At 52.8% G+C, this 17,617-nt stretch overlaps 1 protein-coding gene across 2 annotated transcripts in view; it reads left to right on the top strand.

The window, feature by feature from the left end:
* The window catches only part of Scarb1 (scavenger receptor class B member 1), a 69,443-nt gene that overhangs the window by 24,981 nt on the left and 26,845 nt on the right, over positions 1 to 17,617 (top strand). For both annotated transcript variants that reach the window (XM_028894303.2, XM_028894302.2), the window contains exons 2-3: positions 15,520 to 15,677; positions 16,812 to 16,953. In XM_028894303.2, the coding sequence (XP_028750136.1) occupies positions 15,520 to 15,677; positions 16,812 to 16,953 (300 nt within the window). The remainder of the gene's footprint in view (positions 1 to 15,519; positions 15,678 to 16,811; positions 16,954 to 17,617) is intronic.

The raw sequence follows: 17,617 nt of genomic DNA, 5'->3' as shown, positions 1-17,617 counted from the left end.
GTCTGGGCTTGCATGGTTTGTGGTCCAGGAGCAGATAAGTAGGCTGGACTATCAGAGTCAGGGCCACCAACTCCTCAGTGGAGTGGGGGGGGGGGGAGGGAAGAGACGGGATGGGCTCTGTTTCAAGGTAGAGGCTAGCGGAGAGCCACTGTGGAGAACCCCCACACAGCCCGGCCTCACCGTGGCATCGCCCCCTTCCCAGGCCCACAGCTGGGAATGGCTGAGCTCTGTTTGGTAGAACTGTGGGAATGGAAGGTGTCTGTTCCCTAGCAGTTGGGATACTCACAAACACCCCCCAGTACAAGAACTCCCGCTGCAGGCCAGGAGGGACACTTGGTGCCTTAAATGTTTTCCAGGTGTCTTTGTGTCACCCTGAAGCCTTGGGGAGTTATTGGTCTTCCAGATGGGACAGACGCAGAGGAGCAGGGTAGACAGGAGGAGGACTCTGAGGCCCTTCTGGGGAAACAGGTGTTCCCTCTTTCCATGGAAGCTGACTGCTCTGTTGCATGCTGGGCCCTTCCCAGGCCCTGGAGCTGCATCGTGGACAGAGAAACAAGGTCTTCATGGGCTTATCTGCCGCACACAGCACCCGCATGAAAGGCGGTGCAATGGTTGGTACAAAGGGCCGTGGTGAGCGTGGCGTGGATAACGAGGTAGACCGGTGGGGAAGGGTCTCTGGAGCTGAGCAGGAAGGAGTAGGCCTCTCTGAGGGCCGGACCAGGAGCCTTTCCACCTGACCGAGAACCAAAATGAGTGTTTGTCCAGAGTAGCTCACGGGTGGCGGTGGCCCGGGAGCAGGTGTTCAAGACACCTGTCGGGCTGCAGGTTGCTGAGGGTCAAAGGTCATGCACACCCACAAGGACAGCCTCTGGATAACCCAGCGGGTCACAGGTGTTCGGAGGAGCAGCCCCGAGAAGTCAGTGTCTGGGTCTCAAAAAGCCGGGCAGCGGTTCGCACGCCTTTAGTCCCAGCACTCGGGAGGCAGAGGCAGGCGGATCTCTGTGAGTTCGAGGCCAGCCTGGTCTACAGAGCGAGATCCAGGACAGCCAGGGCTACACAGAGAAACCCTGTCTCGGGGAAAAAAAAAAAAAAAAAAAAAAAGCTGACCAGAGAATCACTGTCCGGTGCAGCCATCCTCCTGGGGAATCTGGACGCCACACACAGCTGAGTGGTCCAAGCACTGAGTGACCATGGATGGGCAAATAGAAAAACTGAATGAGATAAAAAGGGGGCTGGAGAGATGGCCCAGAGGTAAAGAGCACAGGCAGCTAGCTCCTCCAGACGACCCATGTTTGGTTCCCGGCACCCGCATCAGGCAGGCCACGACTGCTTGTACCATGAGCTCCAGGGGATCCTACATTTTCTTTCGGTCTCTTTAGGACTCTACACTCATGTGCACAGAGGCATTAAATTTAAAAAAAAATAAGTTAAATTTAAATCTTCAGAAATCAAAAGAGCTCTCCAGGAGAGGGGATGGGATATAACTCTACAAAGGAAGAGAGCTTCCTTCTTCTTTTTTAAAAAAAAAAAAAAAAAAAAAAGATTTATTTATTTTTATTTCATGTGCATTTGTGTTTTGCCTGTGTGTGTGTCTGTATGAGGGTGTCGGATCCCTCATACAGAAACTGGAGTTACAGGCAGTTATGAGCCACCATGTGGGTTCTGGGAATTGAACCCAGGTCCTCTGGATGAGCAGCCCATGCTCGTAAGGGATAAGGCATCTCTCCAGCCCCTCTGTTTTTGGTTTTTTGTTTTGTTTTTGAGACAGGGTCCCACTATATAGTCCTTAGGCTAGTTTCAAACTCATGATCCTCCTGCCTCAGCTTTCTGAGTGCCGGGATAGCCGCTGCAGAGGAGAGAGTTCTACTCTGTGCTGTTACATGGATGAACCCTGAAGGCGGATTCTGAGAGAAGGTAGGACAGATACAGTGTGATTGTGTTCACAGGAGTCCCCAGAGGACCCAGATGTCGAGGTTGGAGGAGTGGGATACTGTGTGCGGGTGGGGTGTGGGTGGGGGGGGGTAGAGTGTCGAATGGGGACAGGGTCTCAGAAGGACAGATGAGAGGTAGTCTGTGGCCGTTGGTGGCCACAACTGCCCAACACCATAGGAGCAGATACTTAAAAACGGCCCCAAGTCTGGAGGCTTCACCACAATGAAAGTGAATAAACCAGCTGTGGCCCATTTCCTCCTGAAGGGACATGGGTCACAGCCCTCCTTTCTCTGGCTTGTAGATGGAGGACCCAGTGTCCATGGTGGCTGTGTTCCAGCCTGATGAATGTCTTAGAAAAATCGCAGTTCCCTGAAAGTGTGGCCCCGAGCCATAGCTGATGCCGTAACCACTGCCCCTTCCTCTGAGGTTTGGCCGGCTTCTGGCTGCATTTTTGAACCTCCGCCAGCGCAGAGCTGGAGGCCCTTGTGGTAATTGTCCTCCTTAGGAGTGTTTGTGAGTGAGTGGATGTCTTCCTTGGGACAGCTTCGTGCCCCCAAGCCACTGCACGCATTGACATTGGAAGGGGCCATGAGGGGACCTATACAATAGTCTGGGGACCAGGCTGGAGAGAGCTGAGGATGGAAACCCTGGCCCGGACCTACCCCTATGGCCTCGTAAGGCCTCGTAAGGCTAGCTCAATGGAGAACTCTCACACATTTCTAAATATTCAATTCTGCTACTGCAAGAATTCTCCAGAAGTCTCCCACAGACCCCAGTCTAGAGCAAGGCAGCCTTCCCTGAGAGGTAGGGCTCTCTACCCGACGACAGGTGAGCCACATGTATCTCTAGTGGGGGGGCAGGAGGCAGAGAGCCCTGGGTGGGTAACAACTCAGCCTGCTGTGTGTGTGTCAAATGCGTATCCAGCACATGGTGGTCGGGAAGCAGAGACAGGAAGATGACGGGTGTGAGGGCCAACCTGAGCTGCACACTGAGGTCCAGGCTAGCCTGGGTTGCATAACCTGTCAGAAAAACTGCAAGAAAAGATGCCCATTCTCCACCTGGCTTGGCCCTTGATAAATGATAGCCGTTGTCACTACTAGCCTGACACTTTGGCACCGGGATCAAGAAACAGGAGCTCCCAGAATCCCTTGGGGCACCTGGAAGGTAACCAGTCCTCTCACTTTCTCTCTCTCTCTCTCTCTTTGTCTCTGTCTCTTTCTCTCTCTGTCTGTCTCTCTCTCTCTGTCTCTCTGTCTCTGTCTGTCTCTCTCTCTCTCTCTCTGTCTCTCTCTTTGTCTCTCTCTCTCTCTCTCCCCCTCTGGGAGACAGGCTCTGGCTCTGGCTCTGGCTCTGGCTCTGGCTCTGGCTCTGGCTGTTGTGAAAGTCATGGCGATCCTTTTGCCTTAACCCTACTGAGTGCAGGGATTACAGATATAAGTTACCACACCCAGCCCTCCACTAGCTTCCGGCTGCGTGGATTAGCTTGACCGATCTAAGCCGAGCCGGGTTCTGCCTCGACTTGTCTCTGTGCTTTCACAGTGGGACCCCTGGCCCTGCTCTGCAGTGGCCTCGTGCAGCTCAGCCTGAGGCCGGTGAGATGCCTACGAGTCATGGCTGGTGCTTCTCATTGCTAGGTCGTGTCCTGAGCAAACTGGTCCCTGTTCGGTGGGCTCCCAGCTCTCACAGGGCTGTGATCGAAGCTTCTGGAAGCATCACTAAGTCTTTTGCTGATCTTCTCATCTTTCTGAGTGGCACCTGGGATTGAGCGAGGAGGTTGCAGGTGGGTGGGAGCGGGTGACAGGCTTTAATGGCTGTTTCCCAATGATGCTGCCCTGTGTGATGCGCCCTTCAAGGGTGCTGGCGCCGCCGCCGCCGCATGCCAGCAGATGCGTCTTGATGCTCTGAGTGCTACCTCTCGGGTCCCTGAGTCATGCAGGTTAGCAGAGTCCTCTTGTCCACTCACGACCATTTCCCTGAGGGCAGAATCCAGTTTGGTTAACTTTGCGTCATAGTGCTAAGTACCAGTTTGGGGACTTGGAGGTGCTTGGGCAGGTTGGAGAGAATGAAATCGATTGAACAGATGGATGAACAAATGAATGAATGAGTGTTCTCAGCCTGTGTTGTTTTGGGTCGGGGGTGTCAGTGGGGTGGGTACAGGCGCCATGTGAGCTGTGGGGTTAGGGTGTCTTCGGGCTGTGCCTATTTTGGGATGGGATGTGTGTGTGTGTGTGTGTGTGTGTGTGTGTGTATTCACAGGATGCTTTTGACAGGCCTGAAGCTACCCTGGAGGGGTGTCAAGGGACCCACTAGGGACACTCTGATGGAGCCAGCAGATCCTTTTCCCCTGGGGCTCTGATTTTTATACCTGGACAGGTCCCTTGGCCTGTCAAACTGGGGTTTGTATCTTGAGGTCACCTTCCCACCTCTGTCCCTAAAGATGTGTCTGCCCGTCCCCGTGTGTCACAGAAGCAGAAACCACAGTTCTGGCATAGCCCGAGGGACTCAGCGGCCACACCCTTTGACGTCTAGGGAACTTTCTAGCATGTGACTGTGGGGACGTTGGTATCACTCTTGTGTATCAAGCTACCGTAGCAAAACTCTTGGAGACATTTATGGACAGCCTGTGGGCGGTGCCGACGGGTGCCGACATTTCCCCAGGATGACTTAGCGGACCGCCACGCCACAGTGCACGGGTACTCATCTTCATTAGGCAGAGCCGTGGCACCCACAGCCCACGCTCCCACCAGCAGCGTGTACACATGCTGGTTGCCCCCCACATCCTCGCCAACATCTGTGACTGCCAGTCTTTCTCATTTTAGCCATGCTGGTACATGGCCTGGAGCTCATTATGAATTAAGGGGACATTTCCCGAGTTGGTGGGAATAGCTTTATGACGTCATAGGTCACCAAGCTTTATGCATGGCCATCCCTTGTCATGCAAAGGACATGGTCCTTTCTGTCTCAAAGCTGCCTCATGTTTCCAGGGCGGCTGGCTGTAGCTCTCTCCATCAGAACTGAATCCCTGGGTGCATGTTGGGGGCAGGGGGGGGGGCTTGTCCCTGAAGCCACAGGAACTTTTGGTAGGGGAGGGCTCTGAGGGGGAGGGGCTGTTTTTACAAAGATGGGTCCCGTCCGTTTTCTTCACTGCTGTGGTTCAGGCCTAGCGCACAGCCTCTTGTGTACCAGGGGCTCGGCAGAGGCTGTGGAAAGAGATGGAAAAGATGAGAGATGGCACGTGTCTCAATCGTGGGAGGGTTAAGTGCAATGGGCTGTGAGCTTAGGAGCACCCTAGGGTAGGTGGAGAGTGAGCGATGTAGGTGGTACAGAGAGGTGAGCTTGGAATAACTCAGGGGAGAAACTGCGAGAGACCCCGCTGGTCATTGCCAGGATTTTTTTTTTTTTAATTTTTGTTTTTTTGAGACAGGGTTTCTCTGTAGTTTTGGTGCCTGTCCTGGATCTCGCTCTGTAGCCCAGGCTGGCCTCGAACTCACAGAGATCGGCCTGGCTCTGCCTCCCGAGTGCTGGGATTAAACGTGTGTCCCACCCCTGCTGGGTCAGAACTGTTTTTTTTGAGCCTGAAACGTGTTTCCTAAGGGAAGGATCAGGTTTTGCAATTTCCTAGGTCAGATTAATGATTGCTCCGCAGAACCTCAGCTGAGCCGCTGGGAAGTCCCTGGAGAGGCTGGGAAGAGTGCCCTGCTGATCCTGTGGGGTCCTATGTGGAGATAGATTCCCTCTCTGTGACCTTCCTGGGGCAGAGGCTCCCGAGCCTGGTGCTGTGCCTGTGATATATGGTCAGAGAGTCAACGAAGTGAAATGTGCCCAAGTGTCTTGTTACCCACACAGAGGGTTCCTCAGGTCTCTAGCACCTCAGGTAAGGGCCCTGATCATCTCCGTCTGTTTTTGTTTTTGTTTTGCCTGGTGTCTCCGACATCCGGGTGTGTTTGGCTCCTGCAGGCAGACCTTTAGTTGGGAATTACCCTGGCTACAGTCAGAGCACCCTCTCACCCCGGACCCACTGTGTTCTCTTTGGTTTGAGTGGCACAGAGCCCACTTCCGGCTCAAAGTATTTTTTTTTTGTTTGTTTGTTTGTTTGTTGATTGAGACAGGGTTTCTCTATGTAGCTCTGGTTATCCTGGAACTCACTTCATAGACCAGGCTGGCCTTGAACTCACACAGATCCGCCTGCCTCTGCCTCCTGAGTGCTGGGATTAAAGGCGTGACCCCAAAGCATTTGTTTATCTGGTGTCCAGCCATCCCACCCAATTCTACTCTGGAAGGCAAGCTGGCTTATTCTCTGTTGTACCCTGGCACCCAGGTCACTGCGGGGCACTCGGCACATAACTAGTATGTATTTTGGGGTACAAACAAATGATTGGAACCCCCAGTCCTGCATTGTGCAGGGCATGGAGGTTGCTCCGATTTTCCTGTCTCTCCAGGCACTTGGAAGTACATTTTGGGGGTCCCCAAGGCTTGCCAAGTGGGGTTGAGGCAGCTCCTGGCTACCAATAGAGGAGGCAGTCCCTCTGTATTGTTCTTCTGCTGTTACTATGACGAAGGATCTAGGCTTGACACTGGTATCACCTACTTCTGATGAGGCCACTTCATTGCTACTGCACGCTGCTGGAAACGTCTGTGGGCAGAGAGGTCACGGGGGGGGGGGGGGATGGGGGGGAACCAGAAGCCAAAGAGAGTCTGCACCCCAAAATCCTTTCCCAGTGAGGCCACACCTCCTGAGGGTCCTATCCCATCTCACGCGGCCTCATGTTAGAGTCCAAATCTCCATCCATGATCCTAAGCATGAGGATGAGGTCTTTGCAGGTGGTTTTTTGAGACAGAGTTTCTCTGTGCAGTTTTGGTGCCTTTCCTGGATCTCGCTCTGTAGACCAGGCTGGCCTCGAACTCACAGAGATCCGCCTGCCTCTGCCTCCTGAGTGCTGGGATTAAAGGCGTGTGCCACCACCGCCCGGCAGGTGTTTTTAAGGTAAGGATCTGATGGGCCAGTGAGGTCATTGCTCGCCGGAATTCGGGTGTCAAGTGCAAGCCTCAGCTATGTGCCTCGGCTACTGCTGGCCCGGGGGGTTGGTGTTTGGGACAGGGTTTGGCAAGGCTCCCCACTTGGGCACTGTGGTCATCGTGGAACATCCCCCCCTTCCCCTCCAGGGCTGTCTGGGTCCCCAGCCCTCAGGACCATGCTCACTGTCTCTGGCCAGCACTCAGTCCGGGCAGGAGGCTTGCTGCAAACCTCTTGTGTGGAAGTCAAGGATCCTTTCACTTGGTCCTCCTGCCCCGGGCTGGGGACCAGCTGGGAGGGTCAAGCTGTGGAAGCCAAAAGCATCTATTTTTTTTTTTAATTTTTGAGACTCACTTAATTGAAAAATAGACAAATGGTTGAGAATGAAGGTGGGACATTTTACCTATCATTCATCCTGGACCTGAAGAGCCCGAGCCGTGGGTGGGCTCAGGAATATTCTTCTCTTAGGCTAGAGGCACAGCTTTAGTGGCACAGTGTATGCCTAGTCTGTGTGAGGGTTCTGTCCTGGTATATCTCCAAATGCCATTATTGTGTGCATGTTTGTGTGTAGAGGTCAGAGGTCAACCTTAGTGTTGTTTCTCAGATCCAGGTCACCTCTTTTTTTTTTTTTTTTTTTTTTTTCGAGACAGGGTTTCTCTGTGTAGTTTTGGTGCCTGTCCTGGATCTCGCTCTGTAGCCCAGGCTGGCCTGGAACTCACAGAGATCCGCCTGCCTCTGCCTCCCGAGTGCTGGGATTAAAGGCGTGTGTCACCACCTTATTTTTTTTTTTAAGGATCTATTTTTATTTTACACGTATAGATGTTTTACCCGAATGTATGTCTGTGCACCGCGTGCATGCCTGGTGACTGCAGAGGCCAGACTATGGCATCAGATCCCTTGGAAGTGGAGATACAGATGGTTGCGAGCCATCATGTGGGTGCTGGGATTTGAACTCGGGTCCTCAGGAAGAGCAGCCAATGCTCTTAACCACTGAACCGTCTCTCTAGTCCCTCACTTTGTTTTTATGGGGCAGGGTCTCTCTCTAGGATCTGGGTTTCACCCCGGGCACCCTGCTGTCTCCATTTCCCCAGTTCTGGGATTACAAGCAATGCACCACCACACTTGGCTTTGTATGTGGGAGCTGGGGGTGGAGGGCAAACTCAGGCCCTTATACTTTCTTTTTTTTTTTTTTTTTTCCCGGTTTTTCGAGACAGGGTTTCTTTGTATAGTTTTGGTACCTGTCCTGGATTTCGCTCTGTAGACCAGGCTGGCCTCGAACTCACAGAGATCCGCCTGCCTTTGCCTCCTGAGTGCTGGGGTTAAAGGCGTGCACCACCACCGCCTGGCTTGCCCTTATACTTTTGAGGCAAGCAATTTACGACGGAGCCATCAATACGTTCTCAAGCTCATACTATGTCAAAGGTGCCCACAGGATGTCGGCTTCTCTGGGGGGTTCGTTTCCCAGACTGGCGGATTATGGTGTTCCAGGATTAGCTTTGGCTCCTTCCTCAAAGTCTTCTGAGGTCTTGCCAGGTGCCTGGCGCTGCCTGGAAGTTCAGGGCTGCAGCGTGAGCATCACCGGTGGGATTTATGGCCTGGCAGGGAGACCTAAGCACAATACACAGGCAAATGGGAAAACAAGGAGCGCCTTGGAAAAAACAAGAGTGGGTGAGGGAGCTCGGGGTTCAGGGTGACCTGTGTGGGCCTTCCTGAGCACAGACACAGCATCCCACAGGGCCTTGCTCATAAGGCTTCCTTGGCAAGCATGTTGAAGAAGACAGCCAAGCAAGGGTCTGGGAGAGAGTGTGTGAGCATTTGAGGCAGAGTCGATGGAACGATGGAGAGAAAGATGGAAAGTCATGGCGTTAGAGATGCCACCGGGGCCAGGCAGAGGAAGAGGCTCATAGGTCAATGTCATGGTAAAATTTTATCAATTTTTTTAAAGAATCATTTTGGTGGAGGCCAGTGGGCATGGCATGCAAATGCCAGAGCACGTGCAGAAAAGTCAGAGGACAGTTTGTTGGAGTAGGTTCTGTTCTTCCCTAATGTGGGTCCCAGGGACCTAACTCCTCAGGCTTCGGGGTAAGTGCCTTTACCTGCTGAGTCATCTTGTCAGCCAAAGAATTCCAAAGTTAAATTTTTTTTTTTTTTTTGAAAGACGTTGGACCGCAAGCTGCAGATAAGGGAAAGGCCACACCACCGCAGGCATTATGCACCCCACATTAATCACTGGGCTCAAGGGCGCTGCACACTTCAGCCTCCTGCAACCCCAACCACCTGCTCTCCTGGGGAACCGCCCATCACCCCACGCTTGGCTTTTGAGATTTTGGCTAGTTCCCTGTGCCCAAAAGAGCCAAGCAGGATCTGTGGGGAGCCTGCCCTGCCTGCCAGCTTTCCTGAAGAGCCCTCTGGGAGAGGAAGGGAGCCAGTCTGTTGGAGATGAGAGCCTGCGGGCACACTCCTCCGCAGTTCTGCCGGCCTCTTGCACCTTGAGAATTCCTCTAGGGCAGAGTTTTCAAACTGTGGGATGTGATCTTTCTGATACGGGTTGTGACATCTCCGGGGTATGTGGGCGACTGGTATTTCAAATGTGGTGTGTGTGTGTGGGGGGGGGTGTGCCAGAGAAATGGCTCAGAGGTTAAGAGAGGTGTGTGTGCGTGCGAGCGCGCGCATAGAGGGTGTTGGAAGCTGGAGTTATAGTTTGTCAGCCACCTGATGTGAATGCTAGGAACTGAAATACTCTTAACCACTGAGCCATCTCTCTAGCTGGCTCCCCCACAAGTTAAAAGCAAACAAATAAAAGTCTAAACCGCTGAGAGCCTGGTGTCATGACATCCTGAGATCCCTGCAATCCCAGCACTGAAGAGGCGGATGCAAGAAAAGATCGGAAGTTCAAGGTCTTCCTCAACTACATAGAGGGTTCAAGGCCAGCCTGGGCTACATGAGACCTCATCACATACAAAGAATCCCAAAACCCGCCCTAGAGGAACAGGGCACAGTACAGAGTCAGAAATACTGCAGTTGGGATGGAGGTCATTTTGGCGGGGGAGGTTGCCCCGGGGGGCGGGCGGCATTTGGAAGCTGGTGTTCTGGGTGCTGTGTCAACCCAGGACTCCACGGGGCCACTGGGCATTACACAGATACGATCAACTCCAGACGTGGACACGGCTCTCCCCAGGCTGTATACCTCACCTACATCCTCACTTCTTTTGCTTGAGCTTCCTATTTTTTGCACAGTTGCGGGGAAATTACATCCTATGTGACTGTACAGTTTATCTTTTTAAAATGACAGGTGACTTTCTGTGTGGGCATATCATTTAGGGGCCAGCGAGGTGGTCCCAGTGGGTGAAGGCACTTGCTGCTAAGCCTGATGGGCTGAGTTCGATCCCTGGGGCCCACATGGTGGATGGAGAGAACCAACCTCTCTACAAGTTGTCCTCTGACCTCCGCACATGTGCCCTGGCGTGTGCAAACCCACACACATACCTATGTGCTCAAATAAGTAACTGCAGTAAATAATAATAATAATAATAATAATAATAATAAAACGTTTAAGTCGGGCGGTGGTGGCGCACGCCTTTAATTCCAGCACTCGGGAGGCAGAGCCAGGCGGATCTCTGTGAGTTCGAGGCCAGCCTGGTCTCCAAAGCGAGTTCCAGGAAGGCGCAAAGCTACACAGAGAAACCCCGTCTCGAAAAGCCAAACAAAAAAACAAAAAAACAAAAAAACGTTTATTGAGACATGCCGGCCTTGTACACTATTGTACACTAGGACTCACACAGCCTATATGCTTTGCTTCTGCCTTCTCTCTGCTCCCCGGAGATACTACACTGCACCCTTCCTTTCCCGTTTTCTTTCTGAGACAGGCTTCTGTGTAGCCCAGGCTGGCCTTGAACTCACTATGTAGCTGAGGATGACCTTCAACTCCTGATCCTCCTGTCTCTGCTACTGGAGTGCTGGGAATGGAACTGACCTAGTCCACCAGGTCACACACACAGAGGCCCGTGGTGCCAGAGGCAGGCTGGTGCTCTCCCAGCGGCTCTCCAGATGTTTCCTAGAGCCTCGTTTTACAAACACCCCTGTTAAGGGTGGACCCGGAGCCCGGCACGCTCTCAAAGCGGGTCAGCCTTGGCTGGAACTCCCTCCTGGGATCTTTTCCTGGCACACAGCCTGGTTTTTGTCTTTGTTTTGTTGTCTTGCTATTGTGAGACAGACGATGCCTGGCCCCAGCCAGGCTGCCAACTTTCTGCCTCAGCTGCCTGATGCTGAGGTAACAATCGTGCATCCCAACACACAGCTAGATCTTTTTTTTTTTTTTAAAGTTTTCCACATTTTGTTTATTTTGTTACGGTGATAGGGATTGAACCCAGGGCCTTGTATGTGCTAGGCAAGGTCCCTTCCACTGAGCTACATCTTCAACCCTCATCTACACTTTCTTTTATTTTAAATATAGTGTCGTTTATTTATTCTTTGAGAATTACAGCATTCATACAATATATTTCAATGATATGGACTTGCTAATCCTCCCGGATTCTTCTACAGGCCCCTCTTAACTTTATGTGTTTATTTTTTTTTTTCCCTTGTCCTTTGAGACAGGGTCTCACTATGTAGCTCTGGCTCGTCTCAAACTCAAAGAGATCCTCCTGCCTCTGCTTCCTGAGTGCTGGGAGTAAAGGCGTGTGACACCACATCCTTTTTTTTTTCTCTTTCTTTCTTAAGTATCCCACTGAATCTGATTACTATGGCCCATATACACATATATGGTGGCCAGTTTATACTATGTCCATTTAGCAAAATAATAGTACATTTACCCTTGGAGCCTGTGAGCGCTCAGTCATCGGTTCTTGGCCAGATTCATTAGTACCAGGAGCAACCCTTACATCCAGTCAGAGAGTGGTTGATTACCCCCATAATATTCATGCCACTAATGTATCCATGGGCCTATCTTTTTTTAATTTATTTTTTTTTTTTTATGTGCATATGTGTTTTGCCTGCATGTGTGTCTGTGTGAGGGCGTTGGATCGATCCTGGAGTTACAAACAGTTGTGAGCTGCCATGTGGTTGCTGGCAATTGAACGCAGGTTCTCTGGAAGAGCAGCCAGTGCTCTTAACCACGGAGCCATCTCTCCAGCCCCATTTAGTTTCTTTTTGAGACACGGTCTGGCTATGTACCCCTGGAGGGCCTGGAACTCAGAGATTCACCTGCTTCTGCCTCCAGAGTGCTGGGATTAAAGGTGTGGGTCTCCATGCCTGACATCAGGCTTCTTATTTACCTCTGGGAGAAGTATTATCCGTGTGTGTGTGTGTGTGTGTGTGTGTGTGTGTGTGTGTGTGTGTCTGTCTGTCTGTCTGTCTGTGTCTATGTCTATGTCTATGTCTATGTCTATGTCTTGTGTTTGGAAACAGAGTCTCTCATTTGCCTGGTACTTGGTGAGTAGGCTGGCAAGCCAGTGAGTCCCAGGGATTCACCTGTCTCTGTCTTCCCAGGGATAAGATTAGAAGCTTGTGCCACTATGCCTAGCTTTCCTACGTGGGTTCTAGGGATTGACCTCTGGTCATGCTCACCCAAAAAGCATTGAGCCCTCATCTCCCCACTGACCCATCTCTCCACCCCTCAATGTAGTGTTTAATATGCAGCCCAAATGTGCTCTCCTGGGTGCCTTTCTACCTGTCTGGCTGGCCTGAGGGTTCCTTGGGAGAAGCACGGTCCTGAGCGGACTCACCTTCGCTTCCTCCTACTCTGTGTCCTAGGGCTATGATCTTTGGCCTTGGGAAGGGGGATGGATAGAGTGACCGAATCAACTATGTTCCGCCTTGAGCTTTATGACTGTTATCTAGTCAGCTGGTCCTGGTGTCTCTGGTCTCCTTTGACTGGAAAAAAAATTAAAAAGGTGATTCTGTAGTTTACAATGGGAAGGGTCACTTTTCACTAGGAGACAGTGTGACGCCAGAGGCCAGCCTGATCCAGTCACTGTTCCCTGTCAGCTCTTACCTAAACCTTCCGGTGGCCCATGAGGTGGACGCTGTGTTTGGTCCACGGCCAAGACCTCCTGTGTCACCAGGAAAAAAGGGACTATGACTGTCGCTGCCTCAAAGGGCTGTGTAGCTGGCCAGGAATGGAAAATGCAGGACAGAGGGCAAAGCCTAGCACAGGGCACCCAGGGACACTCCAGCTGCTGCTGCCGCCGCCAAGGTCCCAAAATGCCTCTCTGTGTGTGCCAGAAATTCAGGCTGTGGTTGAATGTCGGCCACAGGTGGCCACAACTGTAGGAAGGTGTGACGTGGCTTCTCCTAGGTAGGGATTCATACTGAGCTGATGATTTACTTTCCCTGAGTCCCGTGGAGCACAGGCTAGACCCAGCCGTGGTTTCAGTGACAGGGCCTTGTAGTATTCAAGAACAAACCCAGGCCCAGAGAGGTAAGCTAGGCCTGGGAGAGTGTGACCCAGTGTCTCCCTGCCTTGGAGTCCACCCTGACCTGCCAGCTCTGGCCCGCCACCTCCTCTGGGCTCTCTACCTGTTGTTTCTGGCTGTTTGGGGACAGCGGGATGGTAGTCCCTGTCCTGGAAGGCCTAGTTCAAAGACTAGTCAGAGGTGATATAAACTGCCCGAGACCTGGCCTTTGGACATTGCTGTCTCTGATGAGCTGGGGGTGGGGACTCTTAGCTCTTATGAAAAGCAGAGGTCAGACAGAGGTCAGAGAATAGGCCACCTCTTCCTTCTAGCCTTTGAGAAAATTGGTGGGTTTTGTTTTGTTTTTGTTTTCGAGACAGTGTTTCTCTGTGTAGTTTTGGTGCCTGTCCTGGATCTCGCTCTGTAGGCCAGGCTGGCCTCGAACTCACAGAGATCTGCTTGCCTCTGCGTCTCAAGTGCTGGAAATAAAGGCGTGCGCCACCACCACCCGGCTGGTGGTTTCGTTTTGAGACTGAGTCTCATTCATCACGTATCTCAGGCTGGACCTCAAAGTTACCATCTCCCTGCTTCAGCGTCCCAAGTGCTGGGATGACAACCCTGTACCGCCTGCCATGTCTGCTTTGTATGGCTAGGGACCGAACCCAGGGCTGCCTGCGTGCTAGGCAAGCACTGAGCCACGCCCCCAGCCCTGCTTTGTGTGCGTGTGCGTGCGTGCGTGCGTGTGTGTGTGTGTGTGTGTGTGTGTGTGTATGTGTGTGTGTGTGTGTTTTGTCCCTCGAAGCTGGTGACTGTGAAGAATCCAAGCCATGCCAGGTGGTGGTGGTGCACACCTTTAATCCCAGCACTCGGGAGGCAGAGGCAGGTGGATTTTTGTGAGTTCAAGGCCAGCCTGGTTTACAAAGTGAGTTCTAGGACAGCCAGGGCTACATGGAGAAACTGTCTCTGGAAAACAAAACAAAAAGAAACGAAAAGAACATGTCTTATGACACTGGCTTCCTTCCCCTCGAAACACAGAGCCCATGTTTCCCTGGTTCAGTAAAAGCCCCACAAGGCTGGGGACAGACAGTCTGTCTCATTCCCACTGCTCCCTGCCACTCCTGGGACCTGACCTGTCAAGAGTAGCTGCTGACAACATGCTTGGTGAATGGATGAAGGAAGGAAGGAAGGAATTAATGAGTGAATAAAGGAACAAAAGGATTAGTAAAGGAACAAGTGAAATGATGAATGAAAATGAAAAAGCAAAATGATGAATGAACGAAAATAAATGAAAAAAAATGAATGAATGTAAATGAAAAAAATGAATGAATAGCTTCATGAATGAGTGACTGGATGAATGGAAGTGCCAAAGTCACCAAGTCACAACCACTTTGGTGCAGGGCTCCCGTCCTAGGAGTGCATTCCCTGAGGAGCACTGTCTTAGCCAGCGTTCTGTGTGGCTGGGAAGAGATACCATGACCCAGACAACTCTTATAGTACTGGGGGCTTGTTCACAGTTGTCAGAGGCCTAATCCGTTATCCTCATGGCGGGGAGCATGGCAGCGAGTACCGTGGGCATGGTGTTCCAGGAGTAGCTGAGACCTTACATCCTGATCCACAGGCAGAGAGAGAACTGCCCTGGGCCTGGAGTGGCTTGTTTGTTTTGTTTTGTTTTTTTGAGACAGGGTTCTCTGTGTACCCTAGCTGTCCTGGAACTCTCTCTGTAGACCAGGCTGGCCTCGAACTCACAGAGATACACTCGCCTGTCCTCTAGAATGCTGGGATTAAAGAGGAGCGCCACCACCACTCGGCTTTGGAGTGAGCTTTTAAAAGCTCGAAGACCACCCCTAGCAACACACCCCTTCAACAAGGCCACACCTCCTCCAAGGCCACACCCCTTCAACAAGGCCACACCTCCTCCAAGGCCACACTCCTCCCAACCCTCACAAGGCCACACCCCCTCCAACAAGGCCACACCTCCTAATCCTTCCAAACACTTCACCGACTGGGGACTAAGTGTGCAAACATGTAAGCCGTAGGGCCATTCTCTTTCAGATCACCACAACCACCTTTCCTGACTTGCCTCGGGGGCCCTTGGCACCAGGCCTGTCTCGGGCAGCTGTTGTGAGCCATAGTGGGGAATCAAGCCCCTCCTTATGCTCCTCTCTCTGTCTCTCCCGGCAGAACGTCCGCATAGACCCCAGCAGCCTGTCCTTCGGGATGTGGAAGGAGATCCCGGTCCCTTTCTACTTGTCCGTCTACTTCTTCGAGGTGGTCAACCCCAACGAGGTCCTCAAGGGTGAGAAGCCGGTAGTGCGGGAGCGTGGACCCTATGTCTACAGGTGAGGCCAGGCGGGGTCGGGGAGGGCTGTGGTGGTGGGGAGGCGGGTCTGCTGTGTTGAGCCTTGGAGATGGCTCCGGAGGTGGGCCAGGCAGAGAAGAGGGAGGCCATCATGGCTGACCCTGAGTGCTGACATGCGCCGTGTATGTGTGTTTATTGGGGGGGGGGGTCACGGAGGGCACAAAAGGGGAGAGATGGCTGCTATGGAGTCTGAAAAGTCAGACAGTGGTGAGGAAATGAAGCCAGTTAGCATGGGCACCTGAGAAGTGGGCCACAAGCCAGGAGGGGAGAGAGAGCATGGAGGGGCCTTGTGTCTTAGTTGACGTGGCCTGTGTGGGCCTGTGTGAAGAGATTTGTGACTTCAAGGTTGGAGGGGAACCTGTGGCCCTGGAACAATGGGATGAGCAGTGCAAAAGTCCTGAGGCAGGAGATTGGTGGCTTTGGGGAACAGTGAGGAAGCCAGCTTAGGGGACTGCGGGGCCAGGGGCTTACCTGCCAGCAACTCTCTCCTTGGTTTCCTGGGGGTGCAGCCACCTGCTGGGGTGGGAGTGTTATTGTTCCACCCTGCAGATGCGAAGACTGAGGCCCCAGAGGTTTTTGCATCCCGTGGCACATGTCCCAATCCTGGGCTCTCATGGTTGAAACTATGGACTCTTTAAAAGAGTGGCTGCCTGGTCCTCTCCCCTTGGGCAAGGGGCTTTACTTCTGTAGGACTGTTTTCCCGTCTGTGAGATGGAGAAACCTACCGTGGGGGGGGCGGGGGTGGGGTTCAAGGACCCGGTGAGATGGTTAGTTTGAGCCTCTTAGTCTAGCGTGTGGCCTGTAGTCAACTCTCAGTAAACGCTGGCTGGGTGGGTGTCAGCTTGGTGCTGGGTGCTGGTTGTCAAGTGGGAGGGGGGTGTGGGGGACTTGGGGTGCTCTCCAGAGGGGTTCAGAGAACCTTGTGGTGGGTGAGGGAGACCAGAGAAGGGTTCATTGGTGGCGGCAGTGTCTTGCCACGGGCGGATGCCGGGGTACATAGACAAGCTTGGCCTTGGTACTTACTGTTGGGTATCAGTGGCTCCGGGGTGTGCTGGGAGCTGATGGGGGCATCCACGCGGCCTCACACACCCAGCTGATCCAGTGTCTCCCCCAGGGAATTCAGACACAAGGCCAACATCACCTTCCACGACAACGACACAGTGTCCTTCGTTGAACATCGCAGCCTCCATTTCCAGCCCGACAGGTCCCGAGGCTCGGAGAGTGACTACATTGTACTGCCTAACATTCTGGTGCTGGTGAGGCTGGGGCCCCGTGACTACCCCGTGCCTACCCCGCTGTCTCCGCGGTGACCGCCCCATCCTTCTCACTGCCTTACTTCCCACCTGAGACTCTGGGACCGCCATCGTGGTCCCTGACGAAGCCTGAGGGTCGGCAGTGCCACCGGGGACCAGTGTGGCAGGGTCACCTGATCTGGGCAGGTGGGAGTCAGAGAGAGCAGGCATTTACTTATGGAGTACAGGGTTGGGAGTTGCTGGGTCAACGGCCTCGGTGCATGCTGGGACCTGGTCAACGCGGAGCAGTCCCAGCTGTCTTGGGGAGAAGGCAAGAGTGAGATCAGGAAGGACATTTACACAGAGGGGCCAGGAGGACCCCACCCCACCCCAACCCCCGCCATGGACGAAGTCCCAGGCACCAGTTGGGCCAGCCTCACCAGGCCAGGGGCGGATCCCATGGTCTGATTTTCATACTTTCTGGAAGATTCTTTTGATTCCCCCTCCCCACCCCAGGCCATAGGAAATTATCAAAAACCCCAGTTAGGTGCTGGCTGGCTTTGTCCCTCAGCTTCCCTGCCTGCCAACCCCAGGTCTATTGTCATTGACGTCCCCAAAGACCGATGGGGCTGGAGGGATAATTTTTGTTTTTATTTGTTTGTTTGTTTGTTTGTTATCGTTATCATTC

Source organism: Peromyscus leucopus, chromosome 23 (genome assembly GCF_004664715.2).
Source record: "Peromyscus leucopus breed LL Stock chromosome 23, UCI_PerLeu_2.1, whole genome shotgun sequence".
In the NCBI taxonomy this organism is placed as follows: domain Eukaryota; kingdom Metazoa; phylum Chordata; class Mammalia; order Rodentia; family Cricetidae; genus Peromyscus; species Peromyscus leucopus.
This window is presented reverse-complemented; position numbering and strand designations above follow the sequence as displayed.